This window comes from Gasterosteus aculeatus, chromosome 12, assembly GCF_964276395.1.
Source record: "Gasterosteus aculeatus chromosome 12, fGasAcu3.hap1.1, whole genome shotgun sequence".
NCBI classification, from domain to species: domain Eukaryota; kingdom Metazoa; phylum Chordata; class Actinopteri; order Perciformes; family Gasterosteidae; genus Gasterosteus; species Gasterosteus aculeatus.
The window spans coordinates 5848256-5869930 of NC_135700.1; the positions used below are offsets into that span (position 1 = coordinate 5848256).

General features: G+C 45.5%; 1 protein-coding gene across 4 annotated transcripts in view; it reads right to left on the bottom strand.

The window, feature by feature from the left end:
• The window catches only part of LOC120832032 (AT-rich interactive domain-containing protein 3B), a 45185-nt gene that overhangs the window by 15650 nt on the left and 7860 nt on the right, over window positions 1-21675 (bottom strand). For all 4 annotated transcript variants that reach the window (XM_040198058.2, XM_040198049.2, XM_040198065.2 and 1 more), the window contains exons 3-4: window positions 7282-7356; window positions 6800-6872 (exon numbers count right to left, since the gene is read on the bottom strand). In XM_040198058.2, coding sequence (XP_040053992.2) covers window positions 6800-6872; window positions 7282-7356 — 148 coding nt within the window. The remainder of the gene's footprint in view (window positions 1-6799; window positions 6873-7281; window positions 7357-21675) is intronic.

Here is a 21675-nt window from a genome sequence, read left to right on the forward strand (position 1 = left end):
TTAGAATTCATTTTAAAAAAGGCCAATAAGGAGTATGGCTAAGTGGAACAATGACAGGGGAGAGAGGCTATGGGAGATACATTAATTAGAGCAGTGGCCTATTCTTTGGGGATAATGGGATCATCTGTGACAGCCGCCGCTGGTTTAAACGTCAAGCGGGTGACAGTGGTGTCGTCACTGGCAGGTGCAACACTGCGGGTGTCCCTCTCGCTTTCCAGCGAGCTTCATAACACAGCTAACTGCTTCGATCAATGGACACCCGGATTGACAGATAAAGCCATCAACTGACGAGTCCCTTTCGGGGCCAGCACCACTGATCAATACGGGAGACATCAGCTGCTATGAGCCGAGGAGAGCGAGAGCTGTGGTAACACAGGCGATTGGACAGGGGGGAGAGGATGGGTGAGGGGCGGGGGGGGGAAGCGGGGGGGGGGCACTCATCTTGGAAATTTCTACTTCCATCAATGCTCATTACTTTGGGCTCTTGGAATCCATGACGGTGAGTCATATAAATGATCAATGATTCAGCCGGGGCTCTTAATGCAGAGAGACTTCAAATAAGATCAATAGCAGCGACTATAAAAAAAACAAAAATACATTAAAAAAAGACAGCTTATTGCTCAATTTAAAAACAATTAATAGTTCTGAAGGTCTCACACATCTACAAACTTGCTAAACGTTTTTTGAGGAGTTACACACCAATCAGGAAAAGGAAGGTGAAATGCTTCACGTGCGGTTGCAGAGGAGGAAAGCTCATCTCCGCACTCATCCAGCACAAACCTCCACATATCAGTGTGCCCCAAACAACGAACCACATCACCGAGAATGTCACTGACAAAGAGGCAAGTGCACCTCTCATGACCGTTTCTCCCCTCAAATCGAGGGTCTTGTTTTCTATCAGGCCTCCTCTTGCAGGGTCAGGTCTCCCTGACTGCAGCACTGGAAGTGAGCTCAGGGCTGTTTTGCTGGTGTTGGGCTCCTCTGGGGGCTGTAATGCGTTTCATACCATCCATCACAAGGGGTGTGGAGGGCCAGGAAACTTTGCTTTAAGAGCACACACAGGACGCAGATGGAGAAGCAAGACATTCAGATATGCAGAGGCTTGGAAAATGAGTTGAGGCCGGGAGAGCTTCATGAGGAAGCAGCTTCACAAAGAACCCCACAAAGTCAATATCAAATATATGATAGGTAAAAGAATGAAAGGTGTTAGGAACTTAAAGCGACGTCAAGGAAACTGAATCCAATTGGAAATCTAGGGGTCCTTGAAATTAATCTTTTTGACATCTGACATCTTTTACTTAACAAAATCGACTAAAATATAGGGTATGTCTTAATGAAACTGTTAATTTACACCCTTGATCCATCAAGCCATGTTCAGGAGTATTTTAAATATCATTACGCATCAAAAAGTAGCAAGTAGCCACGTTTGACTTAAATGGATTGCTACAACATCTTCATAAAGCTGCTTGTGTTTTCACTGACAGGCCCCTTCACCTGCTGTTTTATAGAAATGGCATTTCCAAATGTATTGCACCACAACACTGCGTGGATCTCAGGAGCCCGTTGTTATTTTTGCCCTGACCGGTGACCTCGCTGGGAAGCGTGAATCTGCTGTCGTACGTGCGTGGTGATTAACAATCTCCCAGTTCGGCAGCTTAGAGACTCAAATCCCCGTACAGTATGGTCGTAATTAAAGATGGACAGCAGTGTGCAAATCCAGGCCGAGGAACACTCTGGCTAAATGACAGAGGAAGTAACAGGGAGGCGTACTGGGGGGGGGGGGGGGGTTGGGATGAAGACACAGAGAGGAAGAGACACAAAGAGTAGTCTCAGTTGCTCGCGGATACCGGAAAAATAACCCCCGCCACGCCAATAAGGAAAACATCTAAAACTACAATTTCCTTTTGTTTTGAAAGAGGAGCACAACCAGCGTAGATGTGATCGCTCTCCACAGGCGGGGCTGTAATTTGCCAGCCAATGGGTGTAGTCAGCAAAGATAATATCAGCCCTCGTATACTCCAACATGGCGACCACAAAACCTTTGATCGCGAGCGCAGGGGACGATTTGTCCAATGCCGACCGTTTGGCCTGTGCTTTTATGCAATGATTAGAAAGCAGCGGTTGGAGTACATGTGTCGTTTGGGTCCCTGCCCTTTCCTGAGAGAAGGCGCCATTTGCCACCAGCGATTGCCTGATAATCTCTCGGTCTGGTTGGAGAGTTTGGTCACTTTGAAAAAAGGGAAATGAAAGCACCCCCCACCCCAAAACCACCCCGCCTGGCCCAGCATCTGTCCTCGTCTCCTACTGCGGTTCCATCGTATGGCCCCTCGTCATTCCTCTCTTCACCTCAAACAGACACGCGTCGGTCACTCCCTTGTCTGCTGCCCATAAGCGTTTGGCCCTATCAAAAAAGGTTGGGCCCCCGCTTTTTAGGAGATCATTAATCATCCTGTGTAGGACAGGAGGCCCCTTAATCCAAACCCTGCGACACCCCCCCCTCCCGGCCTCACCGAGCGGCCCTCCGCCCCTATCCCCCATGGTGTTATCAAGTTTCAGTGGTTGTAACTGTAGCACAATAAACAGAGGGGGAAGGAGCAGGGGGTGGGGGCAAAGGAGGAGGAAGGGGACGGAGACAGAAAGAGAGACGAGGACAAAATGTCAACTCCTAACCGCATTTTATTGGTGCATTTTAAGTCAAATTGGGGTCTGAAAAAGTGCATCGATTGTATAAATTGCATCTGCGTCAGAATATAGAGGTGGTTTAAATAAATGGATCACCGGATCGTTGATAACATCTACTGCATGAACGATATCCTAGTTATCAAGCAAAGTGGCAGTTAAAGGGTCGATCTCGAAGGAAAATCTCTCCACCCGAACCCCGACGCCATGTAAAGTGGACAAATGAGCTCACAATGTCCAGTGTTTCTGTTGCTAAACCCACCAGGTGCTGCCACTTTCCAGAAGTTGTGGGGTGTTAACTAAAGGAAAATGAGGGCAAATCAAAGAGCCAGAGAATGTTCCTATTGTAGAGGGGTGTTTGTACAGAGGGCCCGCCTGTTACGAGGCTGACCGGGGAGTAATATAATGCACACACGGATCCCCCAGAGCCCATTCAGGGTGTAATTGGTGTGGACAGAGCTTTCGGTCTCAGGGTTACAGTTAGAGAACTTCCCCTAATGTCCTGCCGAGAGGCCACTCCCACCACATCTCACTTAACAAAACATATCCAACTAAACCAGGACAGAAAATGGATGTTCATGCAATGGAAGAAACGGTTCATTTTTATCCGCTTTACTTGTTTGTAGCGAGCTCAAGATGGCTGTAAAAGAAAATACAATGGGAATGACGGGTGTGATACTTTAGACAAACAAAGTGCACGTGCCATTTAGCGAACTGAGCAGAGCCACTGACAGCAGGTCTGACTGTGGAGCTGCAGCTAAATGAGACATCTTCATTAGCACTTTTATCCCCTTCCTTCCTTCCTACTCCTTCCTCTTAATTCTGAGCATCTCTCCCGAACCCGTCAAGACCACTGACACTTAATGACACAGACAAGTCCGGCTTAGCACTTTATTGCTATTAACGGGCCTAAATCGATCACGGAGGGATTTCCCCCTGAAATAACTCTTAAGCGGCGATGAACACCATGTGGCCCCTCTTAAGCTGAATGTACCCTTCACATTAAGGGCGTCACGTCGGGATGGATCCAGCCTGGGCCGACGTGTGGCGCTTTCTGGCTGGAGTAGAAAGAGCTAAAACACTTGTCTTTATCCCCCCCACCCACCACCCACCACCATTACTCCCCCCTTTCTTGACTGGTGATTTCACTGAACAGGAGCCTCTCTTTCTCGCAGCGTCCATCACAGCCTGTGGCCATTAATCATCTCAAGTGGACAGCGCTGACAGGCAGTTGGCTGCATCACTCTTTTTATTTTTTTTTCTCACTCTCCTCTTTATCGCGCACCCGAAGCTCTCTCCCAGTCCCCCCCCCTGCACCACTATCACCTCCTGCCCCAAAACCACCAACCCCCCCCAAGCCAAGTGAGAAAGTTGCAGGGGTGTCAAGCCATAATAACCCCCCCCCCCACCCCCCCACACACATCTGCTTTATGGAAACCTTTGAGTTGTGGGCGTGAAACAACAGAAAGAAAACCCTGTAATGGATATGATGAACAGTGTCGTCTGCAATGTCATCCTCCACCCGTACTCTCCCAACGCAAAAGGGCCTCTCGCATTTACATTACATTTACATTACATTTACATGCCGTTAGCGAAGGTTTTCTCTGCGCAGGAGATGAGAGGAGGTTCTACGGCAGAACAAAGTCGAGCCGCTTCTCTTAAGAAAAGACAAGCAACAAACAGGGCGGAGGTCAATGGTGAGAGTGAAAGCCGCCCGGCGACAGTGTTGAAATGTTCAGCAAAATAGTAAAAGTAGAGAGCATTTGCATGTGTGGCTTCTGCCATTTCTGTGATTCGGGGCGCATCAATGGGGCCCTTTACGCACAGACAGGCTTTAGGACAGCTGCTAAAATTCCTCAACCACACACACACACACACACACACACACACACACGGCTGTTTTTAAGCGCAGAGGCAGGAAATGGGAATCCCTCGTAAGTTTTCCTTCCGCTGTAGCTTTTCCTCTCAAGGCCTGGAGGCCCCATGGCGAGGTGGGAAAAAGCACTTTGCCATTTGTCTCTCTCCGACCAATCTGCTTCGCAAAACAAGGTAGTGTTTTTTAAACCATTGGGCTTGTAAGGTCAGTTAAATAAAGAGCCAGGCATTTCCTTTCTCACTAGCTGTTACACCCCCACCCCCCCTCTTCCCCTTCTGCCTGTTCCACATGGCACATCCAATTCAACATGCTTTTTATGTACTCTATTTTGAAGAAAAGGGCAATAATCTTGACCCCATATCTTTGAGGTAAAATAGGAGGAGTAAAACGCAATGTAATTACAAGGTAACACTAAAGAGAGCGCAGTGAGGCTTGCTCTTCAAATCATATTCTTAGTACTAAAAGGAGGGAAAAAAAAAGAATCCAACAAAGCAATTTGTTCCCTGTGATTAAGATTGTGGTTTGAGAGACAGCAGAGGTCAGCCAAGTGCCTCTCTCCTTAAGGGGGGGGGAGAGAGGGGGGAGTGAGAAACTCACTCTAGAGTAGCTGAAATTATACCCTTCCCTCCTGCACAAGGTCTTTAATGCAGCCACAGCAGTGTTTTGCATCTGCATCTGAAGCGCAGTGCAGCCGTGGCAGTTTTATTCTAAACGCTGGAGCCGATTCCAGTTGCTCTCGCTCAATATCGTAATTCTGCCAATCAAGTGAAACAAATGTGAATTAGCAGTGAATCTGTTAGAATTCATTCCATTTGCTCAAAACAAGAACGAGCGATAAAGACTTTAAAGGCAACCGGTGTCTTTCTGCCTACAGGAAACGCGCATGTACATAGAGAGAATGACACTCAGATCTGCGGTGAGGAAGGCCTTTTAGTCCGCTTGATGGATTTCCCCGTCTGACCAGTGCAAGCAAAGGGTCAGCCAACCACTCCCAGCGTCTGCCACTGGACGGAGATGCTAACAGGGCCCTGACAGACCTCGTCCCTCTCTCCCCGACTCCGCCTAATTCATCACCCGCCAAACAAGACCCCCGGGTGCTGAGACCAGAACAGGCCAGACACTTGGAAGGCCCGCTCCTCCCGCTCCTTCGATGCACACGTTCACGCACCGCCAACATCATCACCATCTGTCACAGTCCGACTAAACAGACTACGCACCAGGCACACGCTCGCATACGAGGCATCGCCCGTCGTAGCCTGTGGCAAAACGTGATGGAGTACGAACACCCAGGCTCGCAGACCATCATCACCCATCACAAGCGCTGCCAAAACAGAACGTAGAGCATGCGCCACTGTAATAACATTGGGATTCAGCTTGGGAGGTATTGCTCGAGCCGTGTAACTTGTTTGGCAACAGATTGTGTCTGATGGGAGCCTAAGTGCGTAAGTTATAGGGGTTTCTTTTTAGGCGATGCCATAGCGACACGCGGTCAGCTGTTGGGAAAACTAAATGAGTTAGGCCAGCGCCAGATCCTCTTGGCTCTGATACTGCGACCATTGAGGCTGATCCCTCAGAGGCTTTACTCTGGGAGATGGGGGGGGGGGGGGGGCAGGGAGAGTCACAGTGGGAACTCTTGCCAGCACTCTTGTAAGTCAATACATTAGAACAAGAAAGCAACAAGGAAGATAACATCTATATTTGTACTTGCTATGTTTGCTTGGACTCTGCTGTAGGCCGAACGCCGCTCAATCTACTGAGAAATTCCAGATGCTGTGATAAAAACAAAACCATAGCAAACCTTCCTCACAACGAGCCTGGAAATGACTTATGAAATGAAAGTTATGTGGTCACATAGGAAGGGGGAAGCTACTTATGTTGTGGAAACCTTTAACCTCCCTATAGATATCATGCCCATGTTGTAGTTTTTCCCAATCAAACTGGATTTCAGTGTACATACTATCTTCAGGATATAAAGCCTGCAAACCAGAGCTGAACGCAGACATTTATCATGAGGAACCAATTGACAACGTAAACTTTTGCCACAACAACCCTATTTCATCAAACTGTAACTAAGGAAATTGATAACTGGAGGTAGAGGAGGGATTAACGTAACATTCAGACGAATCCAAAAGTTTTATGCCAAACCGCTGGATCCGCTGCAATGAAAATCCGTACTGTGGGGAAAAAACAAAAAGAAGCAGATGGCTCTTAATTTGAGGTGGATTTCCTGGGGTTGCCTCTTACCTCTTTTCTGCATGAAAGTGAAGAGGTCATCCAAAAACTCCTTCCTTTTAGGGTCACTGTCCAGTTCATACAGCTGAAAGAGAAACACACGCATCAGGACGCTGATGGGTCCGCCACTGCAGACTTTTAACGTCAGCGGGCTAAATCGTTTTGATTCCCAAAGAATCATTCTATATTCTCTTTATGTCGGATGCTCGGTTCCTCAAACACAGACGCAAAGCACATGTGCACGTCAGCAGCTTCCCGATGGTGAGCCATTACGTTTGTGCCGTGCTCGAGTGCAACTTTTCACAGAAGCAGTAACATTAAATAACTTTTTAAGTCTCGTTAAACCATGGGAACAGCGGTGTTTAGAGAATCTTTCAACCGTTAACTTATTTACAACTTCCACTAGTTGGATATCTATAAGGAGGAATGTGGTTATGCAAATGGATTTTTTTGTGTGGTTTAATGATAGATGAACCCAGACTCCAAACGCTTACCTTAGCAAAGTCTCTGGAGGCCTCTCCTCTTCCTCTGCTCCCGTCAGCGTCCTCCGCCCAGGCTGCACTCCCGTTCTGTGACAGGGAGAGAACACCGGTAGGATCAGTAAACGAATTTAGCCTTCAGAGTAGAATCCACTGCAGACGCTGTGCCGTGGCTTGTATTTTTTTGTGGTTTTATGTTCATTAAAGTGAGATGCAGAGAGCAAACATGGGGGGGGGGGGGACACATTTGTCTCGCCACTTAGTTCCCCAGCTGAGACTGAAGCAGGGACTTTGCCTAGCACCTCTAATGCAGATGCACATTTGTAATTATTAAGAAAGGACTTCTCTAGTGTGTGTTGAGTTTCTGGCAATAACTGCCGGTGAAAAGTTCACGTCCGGCTAAAATAAAATTAAAAATGTGTGCAAACTTTATAAGCTATTAGCGACAACCAACATCCTGCAACACAAACGGATAAAAACCAATACACACTCAAACTCAGAGCATTTTGCCAGGGGTTGGAGGAGTAGTAACCTCTGGAGTTATTGTGCCCCTGAGCCCCTGTGTCCCCCTCCCCCTTCATCCTCAAACATCTCCATTTGACCTAAACCATCTGCATCTGGGCCGGCCCTGCCCCCACCCATGTCTTCCGACCCAGCTGGATACGAGGGCCCCCCATCCTTCAATCTTAACGCAGCTGTGACGGGTGGCCAAGTTCATGGAGTGTAGCTGGCTGTCAGGAGGGGCTGGGAGAGGGCGGGCTGGTCAGTAGCACTATGCGCACAAGCACACACACTTGCGGAGGCCGATCAAGGCTGTGTGTATGTTTGTGAGTGCAGGCTCGGGGTGAGGGGGGGTCGTAATGGCCCCACAAGACGGGAAGGAAGGAAAATAGGGGCAGAAAGGGGGTGCACGGTATGTGCTGACCAGGAATGTCTCCTAAAGACAAAACCTATAAAAGCATCAGGAATCAAAACAAGATCCGTTCGGGGGGGGGACGTTAATAGCTGCAGCCCGGAGTCCAGTTTCAAACGGGAGCCCATTGGTCAGTGGCAATTACAAGGCCTGAAACGAGAGCCGGCGGGGCAAAGGTTGTCAAGGCCCCTGAGAGCAAGTCATTTTCACCCTCTCACTCGCTGTCCGTGTAACGTTTGTCAACGTTCATGCTCCCTAAACAAATACTCGTCCGCCATCAACCCGCACACCTGGTGAAAATTGGACCTTTCAGGATGTGGGTTGAAAATGCAAAAAAGGGCCTTTGTTACTAAAGTGTGTTTGCTACCGAAAACACACTTTCTTTCCTCTCAGACTTGAATGAATGAAAATGAATTCAGTGCTTCTCCTTCCGCCTCGCCCTCCTGAAGGCGACCCCCGCCAGAGAAAGAAAGTCTGGAATTAAAATATAAAAACATATTGTGGCAGCACTGCGATCCGTTGGCCCCCCAAAGTTGTAAACCTAGGTGAAGCACTGATTAGTTTCGGGTCCACGTGCTTAAATTCAAGTAGGGGGGGAAAAAAAACTAATATTTGAAGTCCAATGTTCACATGTTCAAAGACATACCAGCAGATTAGTTTTATCCATTTTCAAAACAAGATATTATTTCATCACATTGGCAAATATTTTGTGCTGAAAAGTTTGTGCTACTCATTTCCCATAAAAAATTCATCTGCCGTCCAATACACCGATAGTACGTCGTAGAGAATGGTACAGAATTGCCATGTTAAAATAACACGGGCCCCATTTGGAAGCATTATGGACCTTTGTACACAATCTGACCGCCTCGGTTAACCTTTAACCATTATAAATGATTATAACAGCAGATAGTTCAGATTGCAGCCATGTATAATCTCACATGCTTACTCGTGCATGACAAAAAGATTTGCCTTCTGCAGCTTTTATACATGCTGGATGTTCCTTTCCCTATTCAGTGGCCCAGAGGATGGCACTACATGTAATCTTAGTGGCTGTAACCAAACAGGCAGCCATAAAGCTTCATGGGAAACATCATTCTGCTTGTCAGCAAGCAATTCACAATATAAATTCCAGATTTTAATGGATGGTGTATGTGACCGTTGACTGAAATACCCCATAAATATCTTAAAATCAAATCCTCTTATGAAATTATATTTAAGTGCGTGTACACAGTGCGTCTGTATATTTGGGACTCACTGACAGATCTATTTAATGACCTGTGTTTAGTCATTTCTAATGTCTAATACGTGCTGGAATTTAACAGACAGGTCTGTTTCCAAGGTAAATTACGAACTGTTCCCTTCCAAAAAATCACTCCCAGATCACTACAATTGGAACAAAACAGCCAGTCAACGCTGGGTAACTGGCCTTTGATTTGTGTTTCATCAAAAACACATGCACAATGACACCTACAAACACACACGTACACACTTGTGCTTCCAGGAGGGACACTGTTATGGGAGAGCGGAGGTCAAGGTGTCCTCTTAGAGGGGACAGAACACCACCGTCCCGTCAGCAACAGGCTTCTGTTATGGGAGAGCGGAGGTCAAGGTGTCCTCTTAGAGGGGACAGAACACCACCGTCCCGTCGGCAACAGGCTTCGGCTTCCTGCTTCTTCAGCTGCATTCGGACGGGCACAGGTCTGTTATTTTTAAACAGATTTAGAGGTTGGACTAGCGCAGCGGTCGGAGCCATTTGTCTTATGTGTGTGTTGAGTCATGTTATAACAACTATGAATAACCCAGGACAAAACGCTCTTTAACGGGGTAAAACACCACGACAGCTTGTGACACAAACAATCTGTTACACTAATAATTGGACATTTATAAAATCACTTCGTCGAACTGCATGCTGGGTACAGCTCACAAGTAACTAATAAATATGAGTATGCGATGATTATCAGCACATTATCATACCCATGAGTTGAAAAATTCCATTACGCATTTATAAATAGCATTGGCGCTACAGAATCAGATGGGTCTACCAAAGCCTCATTGAACGTCCCATCCTAGTTGGCTCCAAAAGAGATGAATGACTACGGGGCTTCAAAATGCTCCTGAATGGCCAATAGGATGACACGGACAAATGGCGTAAAGCTAAAAGCAATACTATCGTTCAAATCAGACTTAAATCACATCAACCGAGTAGGTGAACACACACGTGTGCGCGTACACCATGTGGACGAATGAATGTGGTTGATATTAAAACTATATGAACACAAAACTGGTAAATGATTCCTTGTGTATGGGGTAAGAAGTGTAGTTAAGTTAAATACACAGAAACGGTCTGTTTCTCCGGCAGCTTCAGGAAAAGAAGAAACAGCACAGTAATTGAAACATGGAAGCCGTTCGCCATGAATAGACATGTTGGCACTAGAATTGGGACCTTGGTCAGCTGAGGAATGTTAACACTACGTTGTGTTTTTGTCAAGTTAGAAGTGGATACTGATGCTTTGGGACCACTCCTTATGATCAGTGGCCTCAGCCCCTTCATCAGCGCCCCACCCAGAGATCACTTCTTTAAAGACACCAGTTCCCACACCCGACCGGGGCAGAGAAGCAAGGGCTCCTGCAATACTTTCAAATGTAAACGTATGTGAATAAAATGTTTAAAAAGTATTTTACATCTCAAAAAACAACATTCAACCAACCTTCTAGGAAGTTATTTGAGAGTACATTTATAAGTACTCAGTCAGTGAGGCCAAATTAACTTATAATATTCAAATAAAGCATGAATATGTGTGTGTCTATGTAAACACATTACATAGACACACAGTGCAGAGCAGAATCTCTCCCTGTGTGTGTGTGTGTGTGTGTGTGTGTGAGCTAATCACATTATGGCCACACATGACCGACTGCCACAGCACCAAGCCAGGGATATATGAAGGAAGATGACGCAATGCTTTCCCTTAAAAAACACCCCGTTCTGAGTGCTCCAGCTTTTTGGTAAATGCACACATCTGGATTGTGTATTTGTGTGCCATTTATTGTCGTAGAGCACGGTGAGCAAACCTCCGCCTGCAACAAGTTTGACATTCTTTGCATATCCCTCCGTCTGCACCGGGCAAACGACAAAAACACTCCCATTTGAATGTCGATACTCGATGCTCGGGGGGGGGGGGGGGTTGTGCTACGCAGCCATTATAGAAAGATGTCTAGAGCTGGGCCACCATTTTAGTGAGGCCAGGCATGCCGGAACAAGAAGGGGTTAATGGCTGCTGCTCGGGGAGTGGGGGATGGATGACATTGATTGCGCAGGATGTTGACAGCACTTCTCCAATTTGATAGTGGAGCGGTTATTAGATGAAGAGGCTCGTTCTAAACAGCATCATGAGATTTTTCTTCAACATGCCATCTGAGGTTGAGTCGGCTCCGATGGCGGCCGGCGGGCTAAAGAATCACGCTCACTGTGTTCGACTCTTAGGATAATAAAATCGGGGTGATGGGGGGGGGGCTGGATTGAGTACATTTCTACACACAGTTTGAAGAAAGACCGCGGAACATTCACACAAAATATTGTACTTATTTAAATGCATTGGTGCACTTTGGGAAATAAATGAAGAGCCATGGAAATAGTATTTTGTGCTTCAGTAAAATCAATGTCAGCAGAACCACATTGGTTGCACAGGTAAAGAGTCTAAGACTTTCACTCAACTTCCTTTCAAACCGGTCACTGCCATGCTGGAAAAGGTGGCCGGCGAGGACCACCAGGTCCAGGAAAAAGTTCCTCCCACACAGAGCTGCTCTTTCTGACCCGCTGAGGTTGAATCCCCGTACAGACATGGAACCCATTGTGCGTGGGGTGTAAAAATACCAAAGACTGACGGTATTATGACAGAAAACACCAGCCAGGGAAACAAATGCTTTGCAGCCAATTGCAGCTTATAATACAGAATATACTGAGCGACTCTGACCTGTGGGATCATAGAATAAACACAAAGTGACCCATCGCCCAATCTGAAATGTGCAGCAAACCTCGAAACAGTTGTTTTGCAGCCGGCCATTTGAACCCTGCCCACTAAAAAGGCCAAATGAAGAGGGACGTGCCTTAAAAGGGCCGCGAACCAAACCCCCGTCTTCTCTCTCTGAGCTACTGTCACAGCACTCAGTGCGCCGCGTTGCAGTTCAAGTCCCTCTGGGCCACAGCCATCGAACGCCAGGCAAATCAATAGCCCTGGATGTGCAAACATCGCGAAGTCCCCGGCCCCCTCCGGACGCAATCTCACAGCACATGTCAATACTCATCATCCTCAGTCATCTAGCGCCATGCCGGGGAAACCGAGACGAGGGGCGGGATCACAGCTCCCAGGGTGACTTAACCCCTTCACCTCCAATGAGACAACCTAACTTTGACTAACACAGTGAAGGTTTCCATGGTTCAACTCTGAACAAATTGCAGCTATCTAAGAAGGGAGGAGGAGGGGGGAGGGCGTGTAAACAGCAGCTCCCTTGCGCAATTATAAAAAAAAAAACAGAATACATGCTCATACAAGCAAAATCCCTATAGCAACCGCAGCCGGTGACTCAAGTGGTAGCAAAAGGTAACTTCTCTCTCAACAGGGGTTCTGGCAGAATACAGACACGGGGAGGGAGAGAGGCTGGCTAGTGAAAATCACCAACATTCCTGTACACTAGTAAGAGGAGCTCACAATAACAGGAGAGCGCCTCTCATCCCACAGGTTCTCTTAACGTCTCATTCCCAGACTAATCTTTTTTAGCCAAATTGGTGCCTGTCAAAACAGTTCAGCTGGGGAAATCTTTTAAACAGACACAGCGGCAGTATTTTAATCACAATCAACGACTCCAGCAGAAATCTGGACCGCAGCCAACAAAAGTGATGAATGGCGAGAAGCTATAAGTGTTTCGCACATGACTGGTAGTTAAACTTTTAAAACTCATTTTTGACTACAATAAAATAAAAATATGACTACGATTCAGCGACCTGGGATGCAACTTTAAGGCATATCAGTTTTGTTTATGTATTTGTGAAGAGTAACTGATCTGTGATTAGAGCAGATTATATTCACAGCAGTAAGCCGGTTACCTCATCTCCTCGACAACAAGATGCCATTAGTCTCCAAAGAAAGCGAATCTGCTTCCTCCCAGCATGCTTGTAGAAACAAGCATAGTGTGGGGGCAGCGATTTATAATCCAAATTAAATAATTGGGGCATTGATCCCACAACGGGACCCCGTGGATTATTTATAGTGTCTCTTGCCGGGGGGGAGGGGTCAATGGGTGACGGGCCGGGCACGTTGGGGGTCCGGAGCTCAGCGGATGGCGTTCTTTATCTGCCAACTAGTGCAAGAGATCTCATGGTGAGCTGCCTGTACGCCACGAAAGACTCGGCTAATCTTAATTCCATGTGCACGGAGGGGGGGGGGGTAAATCTCACTGCCACTCGGGAGACATATGGCAGAGGTCCCGCTTACAAACGGATCTACCGCAGATTCTCTGCTCTCATTAAGACCCACTATGGCGCATTAAAAAAAAGGCCACACATCACACGAGAACAGGCCCCTGGCAGCCGAGAACAGGACTCTTGGGGAAACCAACCCCCACATTTCTGGACTTTGGGGGAAACGGACAAAGTGGCAGGGACGAAGGGGCTAAACGTCCAGGGGGGGAGGGAGGGGGGGGACGTGTTGCTACCTGCCCCGGCACCTCTAAACAGGCCACCTCTAAACAGGCCTTTAGGCGAGACCACCCCTCCCTCCATTAATCACTCCAATTACAAAGCTGAAAAAGAGAAACAGAAGAGGGGGAAGAAAGAAGGGAGGGGGGGGCGTAAGATAAAAAGACAGAATGAAAATAGCCAGGCAGGCAGACACACGCAGAGAAAAATCAACACGGTTTTTCACCTCATCCCATTTCACAAAAAAAGAGAACAACAATCTGTGCCATATATTAAATAATACATTACTATGCATAGATCTTTTGTTTTCCACATCTTTTTATGTATTAGTATATATAGAGCTTAGCTTTTTTTTAACATTGTATTGTACAGAGTCATGTCAATATTGCCACTTAGATGAAAGAAGTGTGAGCCATGGATGTTTGGGGAGAAACAAGAAAGGCCGATGTCTGAAAGAAAGGGGGTGGATCCACATATTTAGTTCCTGGGTAAACATGTCTGTTGGTGACCAGCAACTCTGGTTTGCCAAATAAACGGACTACATTTGTTCAGCTCGGGCCCTTTCACCAAGACACCACATTCCACAGGCAGAGGCCCCATCCCCCCATTACACTAGCGGCCCCTTTCACTGCCTCGCACAAATACATCGTTTATAGGCTGCTGTGGCCAGAAAGTTCACACTCATTGGTTCAAAGAGCCTTTCACAGGCACAGCAAACATTTTAGTGAATCACATCTGTGCCACCACATACAGTACTGCCAGAGTTAACCCCTTTCCTGTGCTGATAGTCCTCCGTAAGAAGTCATAGACCAGAGGCACCGGCTTGCATGAGGGGCCACTCGCTGATCCGGAGATTTGGTGTAGTTGGCTTTGCTGCGTAACGTGCACAGCGACAACTTTTAAGTCATCCCCAATATGCATACGTAGGCTACTCCACGTTTGACAAGGACGTAGATGTTTAGCTGAGTGAAATAAAACCAACAACCTCTCTTTTTGGGAGAGGGAGGGTCGACGGTCAATGCAGGTTTTCAGTAAGAAGCTATACGGCTGCATTCGGGTCAAAGCGGTTATTATAGTGGTGTAACGATTCATTTTAACAACGATTCGATTCGCGATTCATGGACGATCTGTGTTAATTTAGAACGATTCGATTTGATTCAGTGACTTGAAATTAATTCAGTAACTTTACTGGACAGTGCAGGCAAAGTTTCTGAGATCCCTGTTGTTTCTTCTAAGGAAATCAGGTTTAAATTAATTATGGATATTATAAACAAGCAAACAACAATTGATGGCAAATGTATAAACCTTTTATTTGAATCAAGTGCCATTTCCAATGTAAACATTACACAATAATTACACAATGTTTGGATCAATTCACAGAACCCCGGATTTTCAACCACATTGTAGGGTCGCATGTCTTTACAGATAAACTTGGCAATTGTTACTGTGATGTTGAGTTTGGTGCTGGCGAGGCCTGAGGTGTCTGCAGAGCTGAGTTACCTGCTGTGACTGACTGACTGTCGGCATTGTTTAATCCCACGGCGCCTTAGTAGATGGCCGGAAAGATTCGTTGTGTTTCCGTGGTTTTTTATTTGGCTTCTACATATTCTACAAACAGCGACCGACTTATTTAGAACACCTCCGTGTTTGCAAAAGCCAAAATGTTTCCACACGCTGGATCGATAAGTTGGTTTATAAATGTCTCGCTCGCAGTCGTCTCCTCAACACTGTGTTTTGTTGTTGTTCAGAGTTTCGCGTGGCTGCCGCTGCGTACTGATGACGTCACAGACAGGCAGACTGAATCCAGTAACGTTTAACGTGCTAAAAAACAAACAAACACATCCATACCGTTTGTACCGTTTCAATCGATTTGTAATCGATATATGTCGTCCGGAATGCCGATATGCATTGGATCACAGGAATATAAATCGATTAATCGATTCAGTGAATGAATCGTTACACCCCTAGGTTATTAGCAGTTTATTGCTTTGTAAAAATACCTTCCATATCTCACATCTTTCAAAGAGCAAGCACCTACTTCACCCCCATGCTAATGGCAGCTAGAGACATCACACGGACCTGACAGGCCTTTATATGCATTCGCATTACACTGACAGAACCGGGAACTCATTCAGTGCATTCACAATCAACACAAATAAAAATCCCTCACTGAGGCCAGGACGCATGCCAGCTCATTACATATGAAAAGACCCGGGTCAGCTGGGAAAAATGACCTCTTCATCTTGACCTTTTGGTTGCGAGCCAGAGGGCCGGCCCCATTATCCCATAGGGTTTCCTGCATCAGGGACGTTAGTGTTATGACTATCTCCCTGAATCTGCAGTATCAAATGTTCAAACCATAAGCGCAATTCACAGGTTTGTGTGGAGTCTAATCGATGGGGAGCTATTCCTCCGTTCAGAGACAACGGTATCTGTTTCCTCTCAGCTAGCGGTAAGTGTGCAGGGGCATTCCACCCCTGACAGGCCTGTTCCAGCCACCCCCCTGCCCCCACAGGGATCCCGCCTGGGATGATGCAGCCCGTCATGCATCTGGAGCTCATCTCCAGGGGCCAACGGGCCACTACATCTCTACTGGAGGCATAAAGAAAGACAAAGAATTTGGAGCACAACCAAACTCCCAGTTAGTGAATTACTGGACCGAAAGGTGTCCTTTTAACACTCGACTTAGGTGTGACCACCCAAACGACGCGCCACGGTAATGTGGTCCATCTTAACGTTTTTTGTGGGGGTGGGGGTGTTTAAGAATATTAGAATTGATCGGTTAAAAGAAAGAAAAAAAAGCAGGAAGCCATTCTAAAAGAAGACATTTTCATTGTGCGGTGCCTGACTAATGCAAAACTAACCCAGGACACGCTGCATCACAGGCGCTGCCCACTGCGGATCAATGGTGTTGTGTTCTGCAGAGCACCCACGGAATCATATGTCCGTGATCAGGAGGGGTGGGAATCTCTTGACACCTCACGATACGATTCTAAACAGCTAAACCGATAAAACGATTATCGATGCATCTCGATTTTCTAAATTACTCAGAGGTTGCTAATCACTTCCTACTTTATTTGATAATTAAAGAAAATCAACAGATGAATTACCTTCTCTAATTTTTTATAAGAGAAAAAAAAAAATCTTTGTCACAAATATGATTTTCTATCAACAATGCAAGAACCAATGCAGCTTGCATTTCAACACAATATGGAAGTAGCCTATGTAAAAAAAATATTAAACAGATTTTTTTTTTTTTTAAATGAAGAAAAAGCTGCTCTTAGTCTCGAAATCGAAATAATGAGGTAAGATATGCGCAGACTCCTTCATAGTTCGGTAAAGTTATTAGATATTCAGATTCAGACTGCCGGACAGACCGGTCTGCGAGCTGGACGCATTTCTCTCAATGTGCCGGTAATGATGGTAAATGATGGTTGTAACTGGTTGTCATCTACGGTCCACTACCGAAGGGGGAAGTTTGTTTTTTGACAACGTTTTATCTCATATTAACTTTTTATCCCCTTACATTAGTGCGGAAATGGGCTTCTATTGTTGTGTGAATGCATCACTCCAGCCAATCCAAAGACAGGGTTTGTAATCAATCAAGTGTAGAGACCATGGTGACTGGTTCCGCCCCCTTACTGTCAAAAAGAAAAACAGCGAGCGCGTAGAAAACACCTTCAAGCGCGAGCAGAGACTAACCAAGCGAGCGAGGAAGTTCACGCTCCGCGAGCAAATACCTCGCGCGAGACACTTTTTAAAAAAAATTCTGATTATTAACTTTTCTGAATAGAGACCGAATCGTTCTAGAGAGAAATCGAAAAATCCCCACCCCTAGTGATCAATATGATTTGCAACAGTGATTAATCACTTGGTTGATCATTATCTTAACAAAACACAACCTAGAGAGCAAATTTGCAGACACAGATCATGTTACAAATACTAGTCGTATCTGTAAAGCGGGTCCAAGAAGATGTAATACTTGATGCATCAATTATGATGCTTAGTCAAAACTGATTAAATTGTTGACATCCTTCCAGGTACAGAATCCAAATGAACGCCTGCTTTACTCTCCTCTATGCGGCCTAAGTCTCACACAGACATTAGTGAATTAGTGTATAGGATCAGAAAACTAGGGATTCTCACAGAGAAACTGGACTCCTGCAGCAGCAGGGAATGTGGTATTGACAGCAGAGCAAACAAGACTGTTAAACAGCAACAATATGTATACAGTAAAACCAATAAATGCAAAGTTTGCAGGATACATTCACTGAAACACAAAGGATCTCCACACAAGTAACTTAAAAACTGAATTTGGTTCCAGTGGAGGTTCATACCACATAGTTTTGAACAAAAGCTCTAATCGACACATCATCCCTGTGCACAAAGCTTGCTTAGGTTTTTTTAAATCACATTTATTTAGGGCAGGACCACCGGAGAGGTCTTTGTTTGACCAGATGGCCAATCAAGGCGGCCGCACTGGGGGTTGCAACATCCCAAATCTGCCACAAAAAATAATTATCGAACCGTGCTGCCAATTAATATGATGATGTTAGTCAAAAAACAGCATATTCAGAGACTCGAGACTGTACATGCCAGAGGATGAAGTTACCGACTCATTCAGTACCTGCTTAAAACGGACCAGACATGGCAGCATTAGATAATGTCGTCAAATAAATTATACATCATACTGACGTCAAAGAGCATCAATCAAGCGTTGGCTGCCTGGCCGCCTTGTGCATATAGTTCTGAACATAAACTATATTCCCCATAGTTAATAATTCAATTTTTGGCACCACTTCAATCATTTACTAAAGTGGCTTTTGAAATGATTGACTTCAGTTGACATACTAGTCACAGTGTCCCGATCAGCGGCAGCTCGGAAGCCCAATGTGTTATTTTGGCCTCTGAAATGATTCCAAACAAGGTGCACATCATTTGTGTACCGCACAAAAACGCACAATTGAAAGAGTGACTGACGTATCCCAACTCTCAAATAGTGTCTATAGAGCTGCACACATGAACTGATTATGGGACGAAATTCAGCTTGATGTACTTCTTATTTTGTCAATAACATGATTTTTCACCATCCGAGATTTGACAATGTGAGCAAAAATCGGTTTACTTTATTAAAGAGTCTTAAGAAGGCTGTCCACAATGGATGAAATTCAGTTGATCAACCCTCAGTTGTTTTTTTTAAATGGAGCATTAGATGATCAAACCCCCAAAAAAATCTCAAAAACGACATTAAGAATTATACAAAACCCCCATTCAAAATCTTGCATTTAGCAGCGGTACTTATAGGCTTCTTGGAAATAAGCAAAAAAATACAAATATGCCTAACCAACTATATAAATCTTACTCAAACGTCTGTTGTTACTGATTAAGAGGTGGCGGGACTTTGCTCGTCGTAGAAGGAATCTTGTTTTTCCCCTTATGAAAGAAGCTGCTCACACACCAGCATCAAATTACAGTTTGACAAACCCGCTGCTTTTTTTTTTGTGTTGATCGTGACTCAAAGTTATCACAGCTTTGGGAGTGGTGCCCAGCTTCTACACAGAGTGTAGAATGTAAATGTTGAAGGCCGAGCTGTGAACACATTGCTTACAGTGTTATGTGACGTTTCCTGGGCAGAAGCCAGGACCTTCTTCTCTTTTTTTCCCTTCCCTCCTCTTACAAGCATGTGATTACACACAGCTCGCGTTTGAAGACTTGGCAGCCGAACAACACGGCCACATGAGTTTTGGCAGGCGGCGCGATGACTGTGCAGAGGGAAAAGCCGGTAGGCTCCAGGGGAAGGAAAGCCTCCTGTACCGCTTTCATCTCCTTCTGGGCGGCGTGTTTACCCAAGGGCCTTGACACAGTGGCCCAGTTAGCACCCGCAGACCCGACAAGACTGGAGCTCTGCCAAAGCACTTTGAGAAGGCAGGCCAAGAAAAGCCATAACAATAGACAACCCTCACTCTCCTCGCTGCCCGGCCCTTTCTACAAAAGGAGCAACGCGGGGGCAAGAAGCCAAGAGGCTTTATTTTGTTTTCGCGGTTGGCGAGGTTTTTGGCTGCAAGAAAGATATTCTTATTAACGTCGGTGTGCTTTATCTTTCCGTTATAACACCGGCTAATGTAACTGTGAATAGTTAAACATTGTATTAATATAACAAGGGTAGTAAATACATACATCTGCCAACACGGTTTATAGTTTAAACGTTTTCATATCACAGTGCTCTGTCGACTTTATCTATGATGAGCAGCTCAATTTTAATGTTATAACAACACAAACCGCCGGTTGTTTTGAGGAAGTGCCATAACAACATTTGTGCATCGAACCGCACAGCTTTTTTGGTGACTGAAGGTGTTGACTGAAGTACTGAATCAGTTTCTATCCAATTTGAGTGTTTTATTTAGGCAAAGTCCTCACACAACTGCTTGGCTTTGCATTGGAGAAGTAAGAGTTCCTTCTTTTGCAAAGCGTTTGGATTTTTTTATTTTTACATATCAAACGTCTATCTAACCTGCTTGCCGGTCCCCAGCTTTGATGATTACAATGTTGCAATTCATGGGAATGACAAATACATTAAGCGGACGGTGATAACTCAAAAGATTGAGCTGGACATGTGACAAAACTTATTTTCATTGTTTATGAACCATCAACACCCCTTTAAGATACCTAGCGCATGCAACAAATTAACATTGTGAGCAGTGGTGCAAAGATCAACGAGGTAACCACAGAGTTCAAATTAAATCCTACTTTAGAGTATATAAGTACAATAGGACCTTGCGTACAGGGCCATGGGTCAATACAACACACAGCAGTGCATATAAATGTGCACTGCATGCATCACTATATGCAGTCAGCCTATATAAAACTCAAGGAGACTTTGCTCAACAGTGTCATTTGACCTTGGCTCTACCTCGATGCAGCTGCCAAAAGGGTAGCTGGATGTCTTTGTTTGTCTGCGCTTAATTTGGCTATTCCCCGTTCTGTTTGCCTTCATTAAAGGGCAGGTGTTGAGATATGCTGAGCGGGAGTGGTTGTAAAGGACGAATGTGGGGAGGAGGGGGCCTGTGGTTTCACTGGCAACAGATCAAGTTACAGCAGGCAGCAGTAACTCAGTTTCCATTAGAAGCAAGAAAGTCAATCCTCAAGGGGCCATATGGGGGAGAATAAAAAACAAATAAAGTGTGACATCTCTAATGGCCATACAACATTTGCATTTAAATGAGAACTTTATGCCTTTTCAATTGAATTAAATGGGCAGCGTGGCCCTCTGTGGCGATGCGCATTAGGGGTCACACAAAGAGTCATTTGCAGGATGTTGCCGAGGCGATTGCTTCCGCCGATAGGCAGACGCCTCCATTACAAAAGGAAACAAGACCCGGTGATCAGAACAGGTACATTGGACAAGGCAAGAAAGAATGGGTGTGTTGTGTGAAGCACTGCATACTTATTCTTCCACTGCAAACACGACCACAATGCAAATCACGAATGCATACAGATAATAAAGCCACAAAGGAAATGAGCATTTGACATTTTGACGTCTACCTCTGTGGGAGATGCAAACACAAGAAATGAGAAATGTTCTAAAAAGATCTACACCAGGATCACAGTAGCCACCGTTAATAAAACGAAGATGCGAAAGATTAGTTTAGTTTTAAGTTGTCTCTTTCAACAGGCACAATGCTAGAAGAGCGGACTTTAAAATCATAAAAAAAAATTTTTACATCACATTCCCAATTGTTTTAAATTTGATCCCAGTATTCTCCATCTAGGAGTATGAATGAGGCATATACTTCCCCCGCATTGA